The sequence below is a fragment of the Netta rufina genome (assembly GCF_964035555.1).
Source record: "Netta rufina genome assembly, chromosome: 2".
Classification (NCBI taxonomy): domain Eukaryota; kingdom Metazoa; phylum Chordata; class Aves; order Anseriformes; family Anatidae; genus Netta; species Netta rufina.
The window spans coordinates 79846475-79867915 of NC_140124.1; the positions used below are offsets into that span (position 1 = coordinate 79846475).

General features: G+C 41.4%; 2 protein-coding genes across 4 annotated transcripts in view; both read left to right on the plus strand.

Annotated features, from left to right (window-relative positions):
- The window catches only part of LOC311206362 (heterochromatin-associated protein MENT-like), a gene marked incomplete at its 3' end in the record, with an annotated part of 28477 nt that extends 9838 nt beyond the window's left edge, over positions 1–18639 (plus strand). The window contains exons 9-14 of the mRNA XM_084281642.1: positions 192–217; positions 13489–13626; positions 14499–14616; positions 15352–15494; positions 17318–17485; positions 18238–18639. Coding sequence (XP_084137768.1) covers positions 192–217; positions 13489–13626; positions 14499–14616; positions 15352–15494; positions 17318–17485; positions 18238–18639 — 995 coding nt within the window. The remainder of the gene's footprint in view (positions 1–191; positions 218–13488; positions 13627–14498; positions 14617–15351; positions 15495–17317; positions 17486–18237) is intronic.
- LOC311207226 (serpin B6-like) lies at positions 451–9447 on the plus strand. 3 transcript variants are annotated; one of them, XM_084283153.1, is made up of 8 exons: positions 456–497; positions 1947–2056; positions 2486–2663; positions 3640–3777; positions 4846–4963; positions 5201–5343; positions 7061–7228; positions 8135–9447. In XM_084283153.1, exons 3-8 carry the CDS (start codon positions 2496–2498, stop codon positions 8537–8539), a joined length of 1140 nt encoding a protein of 379 aa, XP_084139279.1. In that variant the 5' UTR covers positions 456–497; positions 1947–2056; positions 2486–2495; the 3' UTR covers positions 8540–9447. The 3 variants fall into 3 exon arrangements, with proteins under 3 accessions (XP_084139281.1, XP_084139279.1, XP_084139280.1); XM_084283154.1 differs by lacking the exon at positions 456–497 and adding an exon at positions 849–865; XM_084283155.1 differs by lacking the exon at positions 1947–2056 and having other exon boundaries at positions 451–497.
- Positions 18640–21441: the final 2802 nt, after the last annotated feature.

Below are 21441 nucleotides of genomic sequence, written 5' to 3' on the forward strand. Positions count from 1 at the left end.
TCTTCCACAGATTGCCTCGAAAAATAATTACAAAAAACCACACCCCTGTAAGGGCTGTTTGCCTCACTTAGAGCTATGGGCGTGCCAGAACCACGCTCAGCCTCTGGCTACAGCAACAGCACGCCTTTGTTATTATTAATAATAATAATAATATCGCATAATGCTCATAGCCTGATGGTGTTTTCTGTCAGTTATACGAGGAGAAGGGGAAGAGAAGGTAGGAAATAAGTAGCAAGGCAAAGCCTGCGGAGATGTAGGGGGTCTGCGGCCAAAATGGCCGCCGCCCGCCCGCGGCCATAGCGGGGAAGGGGCGCAGCGGCGCAGCCCCCAGCAGCAACCATGAAGGTGGCCATGAAGGGGGCCATGGAGGCAGCCATGGAGGGGCCAAGCCCCAGCCCCAGCCCCTTTCCCCGGCGATGGGCGGCCCGTGGCCGGGCAAGGCTTCCGGGGGAAGGGCGGAGCGGAGGCTGGGGAAACGCCGGTGGCCGGCCGGCTGGGTGAGTGGGGCGGCTGCTGCGCTGTACTGCTTGCTACGGGCAGCGTGCGTTGGATTGTTTTTTTGAGGGGAAAAGGGGATTTTTTGGCGCCTCCACGAAGCTCCTTTCCCCTCATGGATGCCTGTGTCAGCCGGGGAGCTGCGGCTGGGCGGCCGGCTGTGTACCGGTGGCCGTGCCGTGGTGTCGCCGGGGTGCGGCCACAGGGCGGTGGCCGGGCCAGAGCCGCAGCTTGCTGGGGCTGGGCGCCCTGGGGAGCCCTGTCAGCTCAGAGCAGCCTTTCCCAAAGCGCAGGAGACACGATTTGGGGTTAGGACACCCCAAAATCGCTGCTGCCGGCACGGTGCTGTGTGCCCAGCCGCCTGTCAATGGTATGGTGTGTGAGGGGGTTTGTGGCAGGCTGGTGGAAATAGGCAGTGCGCGCTTGTCTCTTGGGTGTTCTTGTGCCTTACCCTGTCTGCATCGTCTCCAAAAGCCCTTTGTTGGGTTATGTTACAGTTCCTGAGCTGTGGGGAGAGTGTGGATAACTAAAGCTTGCCCTGCTGTTGCACAAACTGCAAGGAACAGCTGTTGCGCTGTTCCTTGCAGTTTGGATAAAAGCACAGATTTTGAGGCAAAGGGTGTGAGATGCAGCCTTTTGTCTGTAAAGGGTTGCCTGTCGTGGAAAGCCTGCACAAACTTCTGGTGCCTGCAGGCTGAAAACTTCATTGCTGGCAGTCTGACAGCGAAACTTCTGGTCCCTGGAATAACCAATGTGAACTGAAAATGCAGAGTGCCTCCTACACGCTGTAAAGCGCATGTGGTTACATCACTTCTGTTTCAGGCAGAATCAGAGGATTGTTTCAATCCAAGTTGTTTTTTTCCTTTTTTTTTTTTTTTTTTTTTCATTTGTGGGAGAAGAGAGAGACCAGAAAGTTCCTGTTGTTTTCTGTAGTAAAGCTGCTAGCAAGGATATTTTTATAGAAGGAAAAGAATGCATACACAAACTTGTCCTATTTATTTGATTCGACGAATCAGGAGTATGGATTAGGTGTTGGTTTTGTATTTTGTAGCAACATACCAACACTAGGCACTGCCTCAATAACAATAAAAACACACATATGCACATGCAAATTACTATCAGTTGATACCTTACAAAGTCTGGTGATACTTACTGTGGTTAACCCAGACTTCTGGCATTTAATGCTCCTTCTATAGGTGTGTGATCTAATGTCAGTTATCAGTCTGTGCAGCTGATGTACGTAAAGTCTGACATGTATTGAGTTGCATGTGTTGGAGCATGCAGGTACCATCAAGTTCTCTATGACCAGTCTATTTTATCGCACGTATTTCCGTGTTGTAGACAATAAAAGCCAAGCTGCAGTGGACTTTGATTTTTTTTTCTTTGTACTGCAGCAGGAAATTGCAGTAATCTGTCATGCTGAGCAGATAAATTTCATTTGAATCTTGTAGGTCAAGTCAGTCAGCTGACTTCTGCCAGGCTTGCTGTTAGGTATAGAATACAGCTTTTGCACAAACAAGTACGCTAAAGGTATTACTGAAGATACACAGACTTGGAGAAGGTAAGTTTGGAATTCTGCCATTTTAATGTCATTTTGCATTGGTTATTCTGTAAAGCAAATAATTGTCATTGCAGAGTCAAAGGAGAGTTGTTCTAACAAATGCTAAACAAATTACTGTCATGAATGCATATCTCAAAAGTAGTATGTATGTAGTATTATTTAGCCAGAGAATAAGCCCAATTATGCCAATGAGAATTGTTCCCTCTACTACAAGTGCTGGATTGAAATATAAAAGCAATAAATCCACCTAGTGCCTAGTATGGGATTTAAGACGTTTATTCCACCAAACCAGTTTTTCATAATATTATACCCTAACCAAGATATTTTGTGAATCGTTTATATTGGGAAACGTAAAACACAGAAATAGATTATCAGTTTGCATTCAAATAAATTTGAGCCGTTCTTTTCTTTTTGTGTTTTATCTACTAGGCTCTGAATCATGGATAGCCTCAGTGCAGCAAATACCACTTTTGCGTTGGACCTCTTAAGACAGCTGAGTGAGAAAAACGGCGCACAGAATCTATTCTTTTCTCCTTTTAGTATTTCTTCTGCTTTGTCTATGATTTTGCTGGGTTCAAAAGGTAACACTGAAGCCCAAATAGCAAAGGTATGTCTCTATAAACTTAGTGCACTGAATTTGATGAACAATACAGACATATGAACAATAAACCTGTATTATAGTCTGTGGCCTCCACTTACGTTAAATTGTTATAATCATTCTGGTCTTGGAGAGCAGAGGTCATCCTTTGGTATGTATGTAATCAGTACATGTGTTTTATTGTGCTTGTGTACTAGGGGGGCAGATTAAGAGGTTCCTGTTCTTATGTTGTGTGGGGGGTTTTGTTTTGGAGATAGAAATCTTCCTTAATATGTCATTAAGAGGTATCTGGGATTTTTTTTTCTTGTAGGTTTATATTTGTATAGCTAAAGGTGAATCTCCAGCTACATAAAATATTTTTTTCCTCTATCATCTTTTTTTCGGGCTTATTATCAGACTATCAGACTGTACATGTTTCAAACATGTAGCCAGGCACTTAAAAAAAAAAAAAAAAAAAAAAAAGTTTTGCTTTGTTTTAACTTCAGGTTCATTTGGTCTCTGGATTTTAACAGAGTTTTTGCTAGGTTTTCTAGGATAGGGATTATAAATACCCATTTTTCCAAGAAGAACTTTGTGCAGCATTAAGGAAAAGGCAGGATGTATCTAGACTCAGACTTCTTTGGGGACTGGGTGGATTCCTTAGAAAGCAGGGAGGTTGGACCAGATGGCCTCCAGAGGTCCCTTCCAACCTCAACCACTCAGTGGTCTTCTAATGCTCGGATGGAGTGAAGGAACCTAATGCTGCCCTCTTTTCTGCAACCTTATTTATTACTTGCACAACTTTTGAGTGGGTACATCATATGTGACTTGAATGATGAACTCCAAATAGGAGATACGATGAAAAACCTGTTTTCAAGTCACAGTGTTTAAGCCCAAAACTCATTTAAAAAAAACAACAACAAAAAACACACCACAACGCAGTTGTGGTGAAGAAATTGCTTCAAAGAAGACATGGACTATACTGAGGATATTTGTCTTTCTACAGGTGCTTTCTCTGAACAAAGCTGAGGATGCTCACAATGGATATCAGTCACTTCTCTCTGAAATTAACGATCCAGACACCAAATATATCCTCAGAACTGCTAACCGACTTTATGGAGAGAAGACATTTGAGTTTCTCTCAGTAAGTAAACATTAAATTAAAGTTTTTCTAGGTTGAGACCTACCAACCTGAAAGTTAATGCAGAAGACTGGGTTCTGAACTAGGTGGAGCAGATCCTTTTAGGTGACCCTGTGATCTGAATGCATAACTGATGCAAAGCACTATAAAATCCAGCAGACTCTAAATCTTCTGGATTTCATCATCCATTCTTTTTGGGGGTGCTATGGGCCAAATGGTTTATGAATCTCTTTTCCTTTGATCATATGTAAATATGGTGAAAAATAATTGTTACTGCTGTCCAGCATGGAAAGTATTTGGACTTTCTTTTCTCTGATAAGTAAGTCATCCAGAGAACATACTAAAAGGGGTACATGACTTAATATTTTCCTTATCAGAATATGTAAATAAGAATAATAGGTACTGTTATGTATGGTTCTTTAGGTGCTTTCCTAGAAATAAAGGTATTCATCTAGGGTTTTTTTGTTTGTTTTTTTTTTCTGGGAGTTACGAAGTTCTATGTCTAAGAACTTCTGCAGAAAAACAAATGCTGTTATGTTGTCACTATAGTACTTCCTAATTTACAGGTGTTTTTTAATGAAGAATGTTAGTTTTGTTGCTATATCAGATTAGAATTACGTGGATTATACTCTGAATTTTGCATCTGTGAATAAAGATCTAACTATTTAACTCTGAGAGAATTTTTCTGTTCTCTAAGAAAAATCTGTTTCCCCTCTACCCTAAAAGTTTTCATTAGCCTGGGAAGTCTGACAATGAAGTTTATGTAGAGACAAGCTTATAACATGTTTTCTCACTCAAGCAAAAAGAACAGACATTTTAGGCACATCGTTTCTCAGTTGAGTCTGTAGAACTTTGTAGCATATAAAAAGCCATTTGACTTAAATGGGGAAATAATTGCTAGCTCCAACAGGTGATACAACAATTAATAGAAATGTCATACAAAACATTAACAGCTTTATGTGAAGCTGGGGGAGGAGAGGGAATAAATTTTTCTCTGTATTTAAAAATAATCTGTGACTGAATGTCAGTAAAAGTATAGTGGTGAAAAGCTGTTTTGAATGTTTCTGGCAGTCATTTGTAGAATCAAGTCAGAAATTCTACCACGCTGGACTAGAACAGACTGACTTCAAGAATGCTTCAGAGGATTCCAGAAAGCAAATAAATGGCTGGGTAGAAGAAAAGACTGAAGGTGAGTGTTTTGCAGAGCTCCCTGCTGTGTTTAGTGGCAGTCAGGACTTGCATAAACAGCTACTTCAAGATGTCATATTGTGATGCTTTAAAAAAAAAAAAATCACAATTATTGAACTCTCTCTGATTGGTACGTAATTCCTTTAATTAACCAGTAATTAATACACGTTGGATATTATGTGATAATTTTTAACATTGACGTGTATATAATTGTGTTTTCTTTCAATGTATCCTAAAGGTAAAATTAAAGACCTGCTGGCAGAGGGAATTATTGATTCAATGACCAGACTTGTGTTGGTGAATGCCATCTATTTCAAAGGCAACTGGGAAAAAAGGTTTGACAAAGAGAATACAAACGAGAGGCTATTTAAAATTAACAAGGTATGATGCACTAACATGCTGACAATACAATGATACATCTAACTTAGAAGGAAAAAAAATCATTCAGGCAGTGTTACCTGGCTGCATGGAGCTTCTTACTGCCTGTCCCCTTGATAGGCAAAGAACTTTTATAGTTTCTGTTAAGTTTTGTGTAATTACTAGGATTTTTAGTGTACCGCAAGTATTTCTCCAGGATGAAAATGAACTGGTAATGTTAATTCTGTAAGAAATCACCTGCTTAAAACAAGCACTATGTGAAATTAAAGCCCTCATGCTTGATTTCAAACCGTTACTCTCACAGTGATGAAATGTATCGAAAAATGCTTGAAACTGCTCCACTTCTCATATAGGGCATTATATTACTCTCCCAACTTACATACTGTAGCATTTTAGAAACCACCAGACTGACTTGGTTCCTGTTTGGAAGGAAGGCTTGCCATCAGTTTCCTCCCAGAGATGAAACAAAGCCCAAGCTTATGTATTTGCTTAGGGCTCTTTCCTCTCCCTTCTGCAAAGACAGATCCAATGATGTATCTGGGGGTGAGGCCCAGCCTAGCTCTTAGATTACCTTTTTCTTTGCAAACAGTTTTATTTGCTTGTTTTTGAAGACTCTAGTCTTTGAGATTGAGATACAACTTTTTCCAAGTAACCGTGAGATTGAGTAATGCTGCCTTGGCTCAGACAAGGAACTCACTTTTAGATATGCAAACAACTGCAAACCTCTTCACTTGTTACAAACAAATGGCTTAAATTTATAATTTCATCCTGATAATGACTTGCTGCTGATGGTCTGCAGAAGTCAGTGAATAGGCTCAAATGAGCAGTTGGAAATCCCAGGTGCTAACCTGAAGCTTTAAGCTAGTTATTTTACAGTCTGTCCAGGATTAGAGTTACTTTAACATCCCAGTAGTCTTCTCAGAATCCTATGATAGTAAATCTTTGACTTTTGCACTTCTTATGACTTGCTGGATCATTTTTGGCATGCTGCGTGGCCTTTTCTTTGCTTATTCATCCTTTTCATGCGTCATTGATTGCTGTTGCAAAATCACTTCTGGCATAATCTAAGGGCATTGTTTCAATGGACTTTCCTTTTTTTTTTTTTTTTTAAAAAAAAAAAAGCAACACATTGCATGGTTATCTTGTGAAGGCAAGGGGAAAAGTGATTACATTTAACTAAAAAGGAGGAAAATGTAAGCAAAAGTAGCTGATGCTCCATGTGTAAATGGAAGGAGATGGTGAAAAATAAAACAGAAAAATCTTACACCTTCTTACTACCCCTGTGACTTTTAAGAATTCAAAACGATATTCTCAGTGCCTTAGCATTTTAGTAGCATATTAATATATTTCAGTTGTTTTGTTATAGTGCCTAGAGCCACATGGAGTGAAATGAAAATACCTAAATGGAAATTATTTTTTATTAATTTAAAGCAAGGAACCTAGGTCCTGCTGCTTGCCAGCTCTGCTTAGTGAACAAATACGTGTTCTTGCTTCTTTGCCTTAAAGCAAATTTCACATATATTTCCCCATTAGAAATTAAGGATTCCTGAGATTTAATTTTTATCTTTCTCTTTATGGAAGAGTGACAAGGCTGTACACTGCAGTGTGCTCAGGTTTCTGTACAGTCAAATTCTAAAAAGCTTTAAGTAACTGGTTACCTGCTTTGTATTTTAAGACCAGCGTACTAGCTCAGTAGTAACCGTTGATGTCTTTATTTTAGAATGAGACCAAACCTGTGCAGATGATGTTCAAAAAAGATAAATTTCCAATGACCTATATTGGAGACCTGGAGACCAAAGTCCTTGAGCTCCCATATGTTGGCAATGAACTCAGCATGATCATCCTGCTCCCTGATGCAATCCAGGATGAATCTACTGGCTTGGAAAAGGTAAGCTGTTGAGCTAAATCCAGACAGTTTGTATCTGGCCAGGGAAGCGAGCTTGGTACTGCATGCGGACCTGCAGTTCAGTCCCAAAGCTATGATACCACTGGTGCTCAGGATTGGCTGAAATACGTCCCATATCTCCCTGCCCCCAAAGTGGCATGTATTCTTTTCACCTGCCCCCGAAGTCAGAGGCTCCGGAAGAAGATGTAGCCTTCATCAGGAGCAGGAGTTAGCTGTGGTTATGGTGAAGCCCTAGCAGCGGATGAGAGATTTGGGGGAGCAATTATGACTTCCAGTATGGACTTCCTATAGCTTGTCCCATAGGTCTTCCTTACGGAACAGCTGGCACATTGTCACTGGCCCTCTACTTAGAAGCATGCTCACAGGGAAGTCTGTGGTCTCTTCTGTTGTAGAGATACAAGTTTTGGTTGCCTCTTGCTCTGGCCAAGCAATTAATAAGTTTTTCTAACACTGACTACAAAGTGTGTTGTAAGCAGGCTTTTTCACCAGCCTGTCAGCTGGAAGATACTGAAATAGGATCTTTTGGTTAAAAGGAAGAACTGGGTTTGGTTTCTTTGGGACCTTGTCGTCAGTTCTTCTGTGCTTTTACTTCTCATATGTAAAAATGTTTTTTACAGTCTAATGTGTTTTATAAAAGTAAGCTTTGAGATACTATCTCATAGTAATGTATCTACCACAGAGAGCACACAGGATTGATCTCAGCTGAAGCCATAGTCTCTAGTAGGTAATAAAGCTTGTATTTTGGCTTAAGACCCTGTAAGCTCCAGAAAAAGATGCATGTTATACACTATATAAACAGAGTAATCATCACTTATGCCTGCATAAAATTGTGATTCTTCTTATTTTAATTATGTAACTTGGTTTTTTGTTGTTTTTTTTTTTTTTTAGCTGGAAAGAGAACTTACATCTGAGAAGCTGACAGAGTGGATTAATCCAGAAATGATGGATATAACAGAGGTGAGAGTGTCTTTACCCAGATTTAAATTGGAAGAAAACTACACTCTCAAACCTCTTTTGAGCAACATGGGAATGCCTGATGCGTTTGACGTAAGGAAGGCAAACTTCTCAGCCATCTCAGCTGGTAACGAGCTAGTGCTTTCCGAAGTGGTTCACAAGTCCTTTGTGGAAGTCAATGAAGAAGGCACTGAAGCAGCAGCTGCCACAGCAGGAGTGATGTTAATGCGCTGTGCTATGATCGTTCCAGATTTCACTGCTGATCATCCATTCCTCTTCTTCATCCGGCACAACAAAACTTCCAGCATTCTGTTTTGTGGCAGATACTGCTCTCCCTAAAAAGATGTCTCGACAGAAGTGCTGCCATTAACACAGTAACTTTGTTCCTTTAGGATAGGATTACTCTTTTGCACTAACTGCCTCTTTCAACTGTGCCTGAATCTGCTTCTCTGGTCATTCATTTGGGCTTCAATAGAGTACCAGAGACACTTAGACATACACAGCAGCTGCTGTTTAAAACAGGTTTGCTATCCTGTGCACCTGAGTAGAGAGTTTTGTAACTTCTTACTGACAAGAAATAAGCTCAGTGAACACTTGAATCTGTGCTTACAGTTCCCACCACACTTTCTTTTTTGTGGCCACCAGACAGTAATCAGATAGTGACATCTCATAGAAAAGGAAGAAGTAGATTTTGTTTGACAGATTGGAAGACATCTCATGCTGTGTTCCCTGTTGTGTGTGTTCTGTTTTTTTTTTTCCAATCCCCAGTATTTTTTGTCTTTTATCGTTCTTCCAGAACATTTAACACTTTCATAAAGGTGAAGGGAGGTGAAAGGAGGCTTTGGCAACCTTTTATATGTTGTTAAGCATCCTGACTAGATTTGGTTTTTTGGATGATAACTGGATATCTCTTATACAAGAGTGGGAATAAAAGTATGTCTCTGTAACAAGTGACCTTGCAAGTTTTCATGGGGTAAAGATTGTTGTCTTACCACTATGTGACAGCTGGGTATATTAGCTATCACCTAGTTTATCAGTCCTTTAACAAAGAATGTAATAAAAAAGCATATGGTTCCTCTGTGGTATTTAAATGCTAAAGTTTTATTTTTTTCTATCTATATATTTTTCCTCTTCATGGTTTGTTAAACCTCTTACTTTAACTGAATGCCAAAGACAAAAACTGAAGTGACTTTACTAACAGTGATTTGTTTTGCTATTCCTGAAATAATAAATGAATTTGTGAGTGCCGTGGGAGTTCCTTTCTTTTGTGACCATAAGTTACACAATTCTTTTCACCTGTAGTAGGAAGAAAACAACTACTGCTTGATGGAGGGCAATCAGCTTTCACCTAACATTAGGAATTCATTCCTTACCATGGGCTTTGCCAAATGCTGCAGACCCTAGGTGCTGACTGGGATTACTGCGAAGTTTGGGGTCAGCCTTGGGACTCATTATAAAGAGCTTTTAAGGCAGGGGCTCCGAAGCCAAGCAGTCATTTCTGGCCAGGATACTAGTGCTGCATGTACCTTGGAGTGCATTTAAAGGGTGCTTGCTTGTCAGGGTGGGCACAGTGCATCAGCCACGCCAGGTGATGAGGACGAAACCATAATTTAGTGTCTGGGGGAAGCAGCAGCCACCAGCAGGCGTGGGCTGCACATCGCTGCTTGCAGCCCTGGCCTTTGCTCTCTCCCCGCCCTGAGGCTGCTGGACCACAGCGGGGCTCCGGCGCAGGTAGGTGGGCAGGCAGCAGGAGGGGGACGGGGCAGCCCCCACCCCAGGGTGTTTTCTGCAGGCACAGGGCCATAACGGAAGGAAAAGAGGAATTTTTGCTTCGCCCTGTATGGTGCTGCTGGTGGGCTGCAGACACTCGGCGCCACTGAAGCACGGTCGCTTTGTGGTGCTGTTAAGTGAAAGTAAAAGTACGCTTTTCCGTCTGCCTTTTATCTAGGCTATTTCTTAAAAAAATATAAAATAAAATAAAATCATGACTGTCTGGCAGCTGAAGCAGTATTTTCTTTTTTTTTTTTTTTTTTCTTTTTTTTTTTTTTTTTAGAATTTGTACAGAAAACCTGGGCTAGAAATCCCCAGATTTCAGCTCGAGCTTTTCCACGTAGCTGGGTCTGGGCGGTAGCGCTGCTGCCCTGGATGTGGGGGGGAAGGAGCACAACATGCTCACGGCGAAGTGAAACCTGATAGAAGAGAGAAGCTAGAAACCACCAAATCTAAAATCAAAGAGAAGGAGAAGTCTTCCTGCTCCAGCAGGAAGGTGTTACAGTACCAACCGGTACCACCACCTGCCTTTCAACACGTTTTCACACCTGACCCAGCCCTCACACCTTTCACCCCGCTTCCTAAGGGCTCCTGGTGGGGATGTAGCTAAAACGAGTCACGGCTCTGGCCGTGCAGTGCCCGCCCTGGAGCTGCACCTCTTCTGTGGGTTGCTCCTGCTCTCAGCAGCTCACAGCAGTCCCAGGCTCCCCGCCTGCACCCGTGGGGCTGCTCAGGTGCTTCTGTGCCCCGGTGCGAGCTTGGCCACGGCAGAGCCAGCAGGTGAAAGCAGCGGTGCTGTACACGTCCCAGGAGGTAAGCGTGAGTATGCCTCTGGTGGGCTCGGCACCTTTTTGCAGCGTAATTTGTGCTACCGAGGCATGCAGCTCTTCTCACGTTGTTAAATAGTGTCCTTAAAGTTGGCGTGCTGAGGAAGGGTGGGGTGTACAAATGCAAATAGGGGAGAAAAAAATGCTTTTTCAACGTGACAGATTCCATTTCTTTTTTTTTTTTTTTTTTTTTTTTTTATTAAGGTCAATTGAGAGTGAACTTTTTGCTGGTTCTGCATCCAGATGCACCCAGATGAATCCAGCCTTTGTGACTCACCGAGTCGCGTTAGGTCCTTCAGGAGTGCTTCCTGGAGCCCTTACCAAATGCTTTATTTTTCAGCTATAGCCATGGAGAGCCTGAGTAATGCGAACAGCAGATTTGCACTCGATCTCTTCAGGAGGGTTAATGAGACCAATCCAACAGCAAATGTTTTCTTCTCACCTGTCAGTGTTTCTGCAGCTCTGGCTATGGTCCTTTTAGGGGCCAAAGGTAATACAGAGGCACAGGTGCTGAAGGTTAGCAACATTTTCTCTCTTGTTTTATATTTTATTAACGTTAAAAGTCATTAAGTTTTAGAGGCAGGAAAGAGGCATTATTTTTATGAGCGTGGGGCAAAATTTTTGTCACGCTTGTTGGGTCTCTTTCTGCTATCTGTCTGTCCTTCTCCAGCGCTGTCTTTCCATCTTTGCCATCACCCTTTTCTCTCACTTAATTTCACTTAAGTTAATTGTTGAGGTGGTAAACTAATTGCACTAATTTATCAGTCATCATTTAAATTGACTGGAGTTTCCAGCAGCAAGTCCTTGCTAGTTTTCATGAGACATTTCCACAAAGAACTACTGCTTTGTAATACATGGCTACTAACAGCATGCTTAATAATACCAAGTGTATTTTGTAAGTAAGACATAATAATATAGTTTTATATTTCAAGCATGACAACTATGATAATGCATGACACTGCTACCTAAACATCAATATCGTAGTAGCAGCTAGACACCCAGATATCTGTGAGGAGCTGAGGCCATGTGCCTACTTGTACCGTAACCTTAGGTTAGGTAGGAGAGCTCAAAAGACAGTGGTCTGGCATGTTCACCTTGGGTTTTGCTGCAGACCCAGCTCATCAGCCCTTCCACGTCGGACAGCCTGCCCCATGAAAGCCGGGGCAAGCAGCTTCTGCATTTTAAGTTAGTCTTCCAGAGCTGGTGGTTTCACAACTCTGAGTGCAAGTTACAAAAGCTGGTGTAGGTAGGAGTGTACCAACTTCCCCTGGGTCTCCTGCACAAAAGGGATTCGGTTGCTGCTGTTTCTCTCTTTGTTAGGCAAATGTCTGCTAGTGCAAATGGGCGTATGAGAATTGCCGCTGCAGTCCTCGTAACGTATTTGCTTATGATTAATTTCACCTTTGTATTCTGAACTTTAGGAAGAACTGTTTTATACTATTAACCAGTGCTGTGCTTACTGAATAAGACAGTAAAATTGAATCACTACTTGTACAAACAGACTTTGAACATATATTTCTTATGATTCAACTGTTGGCCCCACCCAGGACAAATCTACTGAGATCAGAAATAACGCAAAAGAAGCTTGTGTGTGTTTCGGCACACTAACCTCCAGTAATGCATGTTCCCATAGCATAATGCTTTATTTATCAAAACACAGCTAATTAAGGAGACAGTGACAGATAAGCATGAAGGGCGGTTTACAAGCATATAGAAATTTGCTTCTATGGTCATAATCCTATTGTGATTTGTCTTTGTACTGGTCTTCCTGATCTGTCTGTGTGTGCAACGCAGCTTGAATTCATGCGGGCAGCAAGGCCTGACCCAAAACCCAGGGAGGTAAAATAAGGGCTTTGCTTTGGATTCAGTGGCTGTTCCACAGTAGTCTTCCCTACTGAGAAATACTTGATTTAAGTGCGGGTGAGATGTCCCTGCTTTGGTCTAGTCTTTGCTGTCAGTGAGGTCTGGTAGCTCTTGTGATCCTGTTATAAGACTTGGCTAGCCAGCCTCCCTCTGGGAAAGGAGGTACTGGTGTATAATATGGTATATACTTGCATATGGGGTAGCTGTATGTGCGTACACACACATATATGCACGTGTGTGTGTATATGTTTATATATATAATATAAAGTATAACTGCATTTAATTTTAAGATGATAGTTATTTTTTGAAAGTGCTTATATTTTCATGAAACCATCAAAAATAATTGTTCTAAATTTTCTCCAGACCTCGCCTTCCTCAAGAGTTCATATGAGCCCTGTCCTAGTTTTCACTATATCTTTTGAAAACCAAAAACCCAAGCTCCCTATGGCCAAAGACAGAGGCAAGAAACCTAAAGTGTCTTTGTGGCATCATTTTTCTTTTCAGTTTCCCACCTGGGAATAAGGCCTATCACCCAGTGGCCCAGGGAGGGGAAATACGCAGACATCGCTTGAGTAGGACTCTGGATTACAGTCAACAGCTTCATCCGGGGCTAAATATAAAGCAGTAGCTTAACACAAGTGACTGACACGGCCAACATAGCCCCAAGGCAATAGTTTCATTCATTCTTTGGAGTCTACAGAAGTCTCTTAAGCAGCTTCAAGCTTCTTTTGCTTTCTTTCTTCAATTCAACAAACCAGGCAGACTGTACAGATACTTTGCATATTGTTTAGAGACAGTATTAGCAGCAGTTGGTGTCTTTTATTTCAGACACTTCATTTTGATGAAGTTGAAGACATTCACTCCAGATTTCGGACTCTGACTGCAGATATAAACAGAAGGGATGCTTTCTATCTCCTACGGATTGCCAATCGGCTTTTTGGAGAGAAGTCCTACAGCTTTTTGCCGGTACGTTTATGCAGATCATAACTGTGTGGTGGAAACTCAGTCATCAGTTGCTTTCCTGTCTTTTCAGAACGCCCTATGGCAAAAACACCACTAGAGTAAGTCCAAATGTAAAACCTGTGACTTTCTGCTTTAGTAAGCAGTGCAACGCAGGCATTGCTGTCTTTACTGAAAATGTAGCCAGTTGAGAATATGAGGTAAAAATATTTCTTGGCATATTTCTAAAAGTTACTGGGCAGTCAATGAAAGTGTTGCATACATGTGTATGCATTTTCATATCTGCCGGCATCTGCACAATCTAAAGGATGCGCCTACAGGACATTAGGCAGCCAAGCCTTTTGTTTGCTTGTTCACTTCTGCTGCATTTTGGGCTCAAGGCAAAAAGGCAAAAAGTCTAGGTTGTTTACAGTAATTATAACAACATCCCTCTCCTATGTCTTTTGCTACCAGCTTTTTAGGATTTTCATTGTTCAGGAGAACCACATTACTTAAAATATTTTTGAAAACATTTAACTGGGATTCCCTGTGTGTCTAAACAACACGCCTCTTCGTGTATAGCCAGGTATTGCTATTTTTATCCCTTTATGGGAGTTTTTTTTTTTTTCCCCAAGTCATGCTTGAGCCTGTATGCTTGAGCCTGAATACTGTAAGCACTACAGATGTATATGTGGCAGATGTTCTATGAGGCTTACTCAGTGGTGTTTCAATCGGAAATGGCAATAAAAAACAAACAAATAAAAAAACCCAGACAGTGCACTGTCAGAGCCCCACCTCAGAGCAGGTGATAACGTTCAATTTGCATGTTGTCTATATCATAAAGAGATGTTTTCTTATCTACATGAAATAAAAGCTGTCCTTATCATTCCAAAATCTAGGATTTCCTGACTAATGTTCAGAAATTATATGGAGCTGATCTGGCTACAGTTGATTTTCTTCAGGCATGTGATGAAACCCGGAAGGAAATTAACCAGTGGGTAGAGGAGAAAACTGAAGGTAAACTACTTTCATTAATAAAGTAACAAACATTTTTTTTTCATACTTTAGGAGCAGGAGTAGGCTTTGTTTCCTGCCACCTACGGAGTAAATTAGTTTTGCCCCAGGGTATTCAGTTGATTCATTGACAGAACCAGAGAATACCTAAGCAGGGTACTTCGACAGTTACATAAATCCAAAGTAATTTTCATTTTTTGTGTTCAGGCAGGTGCTGGATAGTTGTATAAACATAAATTTGTAATAATGAATTGGTGAATTAGTCTAAATTTGACTAAAATGACACCCTAGTCCATATCTTATATATTTCTAAATCCAATAAGGGTAAATCTGTGTATTTTCTAGTCCTTGCAGAGTTGACTGCAGGTACTGCAGAGGAATTTGACTCTGACGCAATGTGCTGGAGCTCTCTGTGGCTTGGGTTGCTTCAGGTTCTTTTCATCTAGGTAGCTAGAATCAAATCATGAGAGATATACTGAGTCATATGTGACGGTTTAAGCTAAAATATTACATTTTCTTGTAACGGTATATCAAAAGTTATAGTAGTGTGTACTAGTAACAAGCATGGTGTGAAGTAAAGCAACAGGTGCTGAAATAAAAAATGTTTTATCATGGGAATGGGCTAGAGTTTTATACTTGTAGTATTTCTATAGCATCTGTAATTTTATGGATGATTTGTACGCAATCAATGTATTACGAGGTTTTATTGTGACTTTCCTTTTGTTGTCCCCTCTGAAGGTAAAATCCCTGATCTGCTGTCTGAAGGCTCAGTTGATAGCACAACCAAGCTTGTTCTGGTGAATGCTATTTATTTCAAAGGAAATTGGGCAGAGAAATTCGAAGAAGCCAACACCGTTGAGATGCCATTTCGATTGAATAAGGTAAAACTGTCGTGGTTCCGCTCGAGTGGGCAGCCGAGCTCCACCACAGCCGCTCTCTCACTCCCCCTCCTCAAAGAGGAATGGGGAGAAAATATGTGAAAAGGGCTCAAGGATTAAGATAAGGACGAGAAAATCACGCAATAATTATTGTAACGGGCAAAACAGACTCGGCATAAGGAGATAGTAAGATTTATTGCCTACAACTAACAAGCGAGAGAAGTGAGAAAACAAAGAAAAAAAAACCAAAAGCACCTTCCCCCCCCATCCACCCTCTTCCACCTCCTCCCCCCGAGCGGCGCAGGGGAACGGGGAATGGGGGTTATGGTCAGTCTACAGCACTTCTTCTCTGCCGCTCCTTCTCGGTCACTCTCGTCCCCTGTGCTGTGGGGTCCCACCCACGGGATGCAGTCCTTGATGAACTGATCCGGCGTGGGCTTCCCACAGGCAGCAGCTCTTCCAGAACTGCTCCAGATATGGGTCCGTACCACGGGGTCCATCCCTCAGGAGAAAACTGCTCCAACCTGGCTCCCCTACGGGCAGCAGCTCCTGCCAGGTCACCTGCTCCTGCGTGGGCTCCTCTCCACGGGCTACAGGTCCGGCCCGAAATCTGCTCCGGCAGGGGTCTTCCACAGGTGGCAGCCTCCGTCGGTGCAGGGCCACCTGCTCCACCGTGGTCTCCTCCACGGGCTGCAGCGTGGAACCCTGCTCCACCGTGGTACTCCATGGGCTGCAGGGGGACATCCTGCTTCACCATGGTCCTCACCACAGGCCACAGGGGACTTCTGCTCCGGCGCCTGGAGCACCTCTCCCCCTCCTTCTACACTGACCTTGGTGCAAGGCTGTTCCTCACTCCTCTCACTCTCCCGGCTGCTGTGTGGCGCAGCGTTTTTTCCCTGTCTTAAATATGCTCTCACAGAGGCGCAAAACAACATCGCTTATTGGCTCGGATCTGGAAAACAATGGGGCCCTTCCCAAACATGGGGCAGCTTCTAGATCTTTCTCACAGAAACCACCCCTATGGCTCCCTGCTACCAAAACCTTGCCACGTAAACCCACTACAAAAACAGATGCATTTTAGCATTATATATCTAATGACACGGTCCAAAAATATAGGTCTCAAATTGAAGCTTTACAAGATTTACTCACAAGTAATTTAATAAAAGAATGCAAATAGTGATTGTTTTCAGTTTACCTGAAAGAGGTTCTTTGTGGATTTTAGCATTTTTCTGTATTCAGCAAGTTTTTTGTTCTATCACTTATTGGAATAAAATTAGAAGTGATTCTTATGTGTAGGCTAGGACCCTGACTGTGCCTGGCATTCAAGTCATTGCACATATTGTTTGAGCCCCATTTTCTTGTTCTATGTTCTGCTTATGTTAACAGCTCTACAAGATGCTATAGATGCTATATCTACAAGATACTATCAGCTGATTTATGTTGAACGGGGTTGATCTTTTTTGACTTTTAGCACTCTCCCCAGTCATTTTTGCTGCTAGAGCAATGTAAAGGTCCAGCAACTTGAAGAAATCTTATTTTTTTCTTTTATTTATTTATTTTTTTTCAGTTTCTGCAATGACTATGGCATAAAAGCCAAAGGAAAACCAAAACTTCATTACACCTTTAGAAAAAAAATGTTATTAAACATGCAGCCAGGAGTCTGATGAAGGTTGTTTTATAATTGCCTGATATGGTGGAAGAGGGAGGGGTTGGGTTTTTGAGGCGTTTTTTGAGGGAGGGTTTTTGCAAGCATGCAATTCTTGTCAGTATACTATCAGATCTTTAAATTAGTATTTTAACATTTTCTGTACCTTTTAACAATCCAGAATGAAAGAAAAACAGTGAAAATGATGTATCAGAAAAAGAAATTTCGTTTTGGGTACATCTCTGATGTGAAGATCCGTGTTTTGGAGTTGCCTTATGAGGGAAGAGAACTTAGTATGATCATCCTGTTACCTGATGATATTGAAGATGACTCCACTGGACTGCAAAAGGTGACCCACCTAAGCTAAGCTAAAGTTATTTAATGGATAAGGTCAGCCATTCAGAATTAAAGCCATAATGAGTTCTTAGAGCCCCAAATCTATCAAGCATTTTTGTTTAGATAATGCTCTGCTAACACTGCAATATGGAACACATGCACACACTGAATCAGGGAGAGAAATTGTGGTCTGGTTTTGTAGCTTGTGTTTCTGTGTCCTTTAGCTTGCTGAACAGAACCACAAGGGAGATTATGAAAACAAAATTAACTTGCTTTGCTTTTTTGTTTGTTTGTTTGTTTTGTTCTGACAGAACCCTCCTTTTGCTACCTTTGAAAGTCTTTATTTTCTTAGCCTTATGATAGTTAAGCTGTTTTCCATTAAATAACCAGTAACATATCAGCATCTTCAATCTCTCTGATGATTAGTTTTGTTACTGATTTTAGCTATGTAATTCCACTCAGTTGGATTAAACAGGAAGAATGATTAGTTTTGGTTGCCATCAGTGCATGCTTTCCCTTCTGTGCATAGCAGCAAGAAGCAAATATTTGTTTTACTTTATCAACTAAAAAACGCACTGACTCCACTTAATTTTATTAGCATTCATTTGATCTATGTGGAGCTATCAAAAATGAGGGTATGGTCATTTTTATATAGTTATTTTGTAGTTGTATAGTACTATGTAAAGCCCTTTAAATGCTTTAAATGAAAGTGACAAATTTCTACACCCTGGTGATAGGTAATGATTTCTGTGTTCTTAATTCTAGCTGGAAAAGGAGCTCACCTTAGAGAAGCTCCAAGAATGGACGCGTCCAGAGCATCTATATTCAACTGATGTTCACGTGCACTTGCCAAAATTTAAGCTAGAAGAAAGCTACGACCTTAAATCGGATTTAGTTGCTATGGGTTTGTTGGATGTATTTGAGAGTGCCAAGGCTGACTTGTCAGGAATGTCAGGGGCACGTGACCTTTTCCTCTCTAAAATCGTCCACAAGGCTTTTGTAGAAGTGAATGAGGAAGGCACAGAAGCTGCAGCTGCCACTGCTGGCATTGCTATGCTCTGCATGGTTATGGAAGAGGATTTCAATGCTGACCATCCTTTCCTTTTCTTTATTCGCCACAACCCAACTCGAAGCATACTTTTCTTTGGCAAATATGCTTCTCCGTGAAAGATAACCTATCATTTGCAGAGTCACTCCTGCAGCAATTTACAGATACTTTGCTCATGAATGAGCTGGATTTTGACACAGAAAGTTGAGGATCCTGTCTTGTTTTTAGTAACTGTCATAGAGGTTCTGCATTTCCTGTGAAAACAATCCCAGAGAACCTGATTCATAATTTTTTTTTCTTTTTTCTTCTTCTGGAGATTCAGAACATCATTAGTCACTAGGAAATAACTGAGACAAACTTAACCGTAGGCAGAAGAAATCTTCTTTTGAAATTGGATGAGAAATAGAAATATTATTAGAAGAAATTTGTGACTTTTAAGACACCCATTCACCCTGTCTCTCTCTTTCCATGGGTTTCTCTGTGTTTGCTCTTAAGGCTGACAAACCCCTGACTTCATTGTTGACTGGTCCAGTCATTTCTTATGCATATGTATATGAAAAGCTATGTCTTGCCTAAAGTCTTGCTCTTCAGAGATGCATTAATAAAATACTTCTAGGCACCAAAAGGCATGCTCATGAACAGCTGAGTTTACCCAGTTCTGTCACGGAGTAGAAGGTCAGATAACATTTGTTTGGAGACATCTATTAATAGAGAAAGGATTAAGCTATTTAAACAAAAGCAACCCCTTCCAGACGTTACCCAGAAAACTTATAATACAGCTTTTAAATGAGGAGGAGGAGGAGAAACAAGTAACAGCTTCAGGTGACATAAAGACAATATTTCAAATACATGGTTTGGTGCCATTTTTGTTATTGAAAGATGTGTGAACACCTGTCAGGGCTAGGAAGCTTTAAATGCTTGGAGGTAATGGGTACCTTCCTACAAGCTTTCAGTACAGTATAGCTCCTCTCCAGAACCTGTGTGATCTCCAAAAGAAGAAACTCTTCCTCAGCTTTCCAGAGGACGACTACCAATAATCTGTGGCAAATACCTGATGTTACTTCATGTATTCTTTATGTACAAGGATTCAACAGTTATTGAGCTCTCAATTCCACTACCTCTTTATTAATTAATTCTTTATACTGTGCAACAGCCTTTTGCTGGGTAACCACTGTAATTACACTGTTAACATTGTATTTATTTCTGGATATTATTTACCTGTTTCGTGTATATGCTGGGTACCATTTCTAATGTTTACCTTTACAACCTCAGCTGTAAGTGGGGCACACACAATCACTTATATAGTTGCAAACTGCATAATAATTTTGTCTTTAAGTAACCAATAAAGACTTTATAAGTGTGTGTTCAAAATGGAAATTTTTGTACACAGCTTATTATTTCAGAGTACAAAAGTAACCATCTATGTGGCTGGAAGGCTAGCTCCAAAGAAGATTGCTGGCCCAGTAGGCATGTTCAGCTATATGAAGTTTTTGGCCTGTTCAGAGTAGGTGGAAATATTGAAAAAACAACCTTGGCTCTGGAAAATAGATTAATAACTGAAGCATTTGCTTCCCCTGTAATTGTAATGACCATCTGCTAGCACAAGGAACAGGAAGAAAATAACAGTTTATGTGAAATGACATGAGCACATTGGTAAACACGGCCATTCCCTCTAGTCCTGTTGCTCGTTACTTGTGAGAAGAGGTTAACCCCCAGCTCCCCACAGCTTCCTTTCAGGTAGCTGTAGAGAGCAATAAGGCCTCCCCCTGAGCCTCCTTCTCCAGACCAAACACCCCCAGCTCCCTCAGCTGCTCCTCACAGGACTTGTGTCCCAGGCCCTTCACCAGCTTCGTAGCCCTTCTCTGGACATGCTCCAGGGCCTCCATGTCCTTCTTGTAGCGAGGGGCCCAAAGCTGAACACAACACTCAAGGTGCAGCCTCAGCAGAGCTGCGTACAGGGCTCAATCCCTGTTCCTGATTCCTGATACAAGCCAGGATGCCATTGGCCTTCTTGGCCACCTGGGCACACTGCTGGCTCATGTTCAGGTGAGCATCAATCAACATCCCCAGATCCTTTTCCTCCGCACAGTTTTCAAGCCACTCTGCACCAAGCCTGTAAAAACTCTTGTAAGTGGGTAAAAACACCAGCTCAAAACCCATGTAAAAATTTGAAACTGTTTGGTGTTGCATTAGTTCTAGGTTTCTGGGCCTTTGGTTGTAGCCGCCAGGCAAATAAAGATTCTACTGCCACAGACAGATTTTTGATCAAGTAAGGACCATAAACTCACTTATATTACATCCTTATCTTAATCTGTTTAAACCCAGTCAACTCAGTCAGCACATGACCTCTGAAGGTGAGTGTACCAGGAGATTAAAGTAGACAAAGTTACACCGCTTTATACTATCACGCAAGGTTTTATGTAGAGACCTTAATTTATTACTTTGGTTTCAGGATTCAGTAGCTGAAGTATTACACAGAGACAAATTTGGCTTTCTACAGGCAGGCTGCAGAAAATCAAATCACAGCAATAAGAATTTCAATAAATGTCAGTACATTTTTCTTCACATGTGACCATTTTTAAAAGAGCCAGCAAATCTATGAACAGGTAATTTCCTCCTGTATTTTATGCCCCACAATAACAGAGTGGTGGGTGTTTTTACATACTTACTTTTTTTCTGTGCTCCTCAGAACAAGTGACAAGGACTGACTGTACAAGGGAAAAGTGGAATATCAATTATATTCACATGGCCAAAAAATAAATTGAAAAATGCTGCTACAACTAGCTCACACAATGCACTTTAGCTTTAGAACTACTGAATGAACTCAGGCTTCACTGCATTCAAAGCCTGGTAACTTTCAGTATGCTTTAACTGAAGGCTAAAAAATAAATTGTAACTTTAATGAGCTAAAGATAAAACAG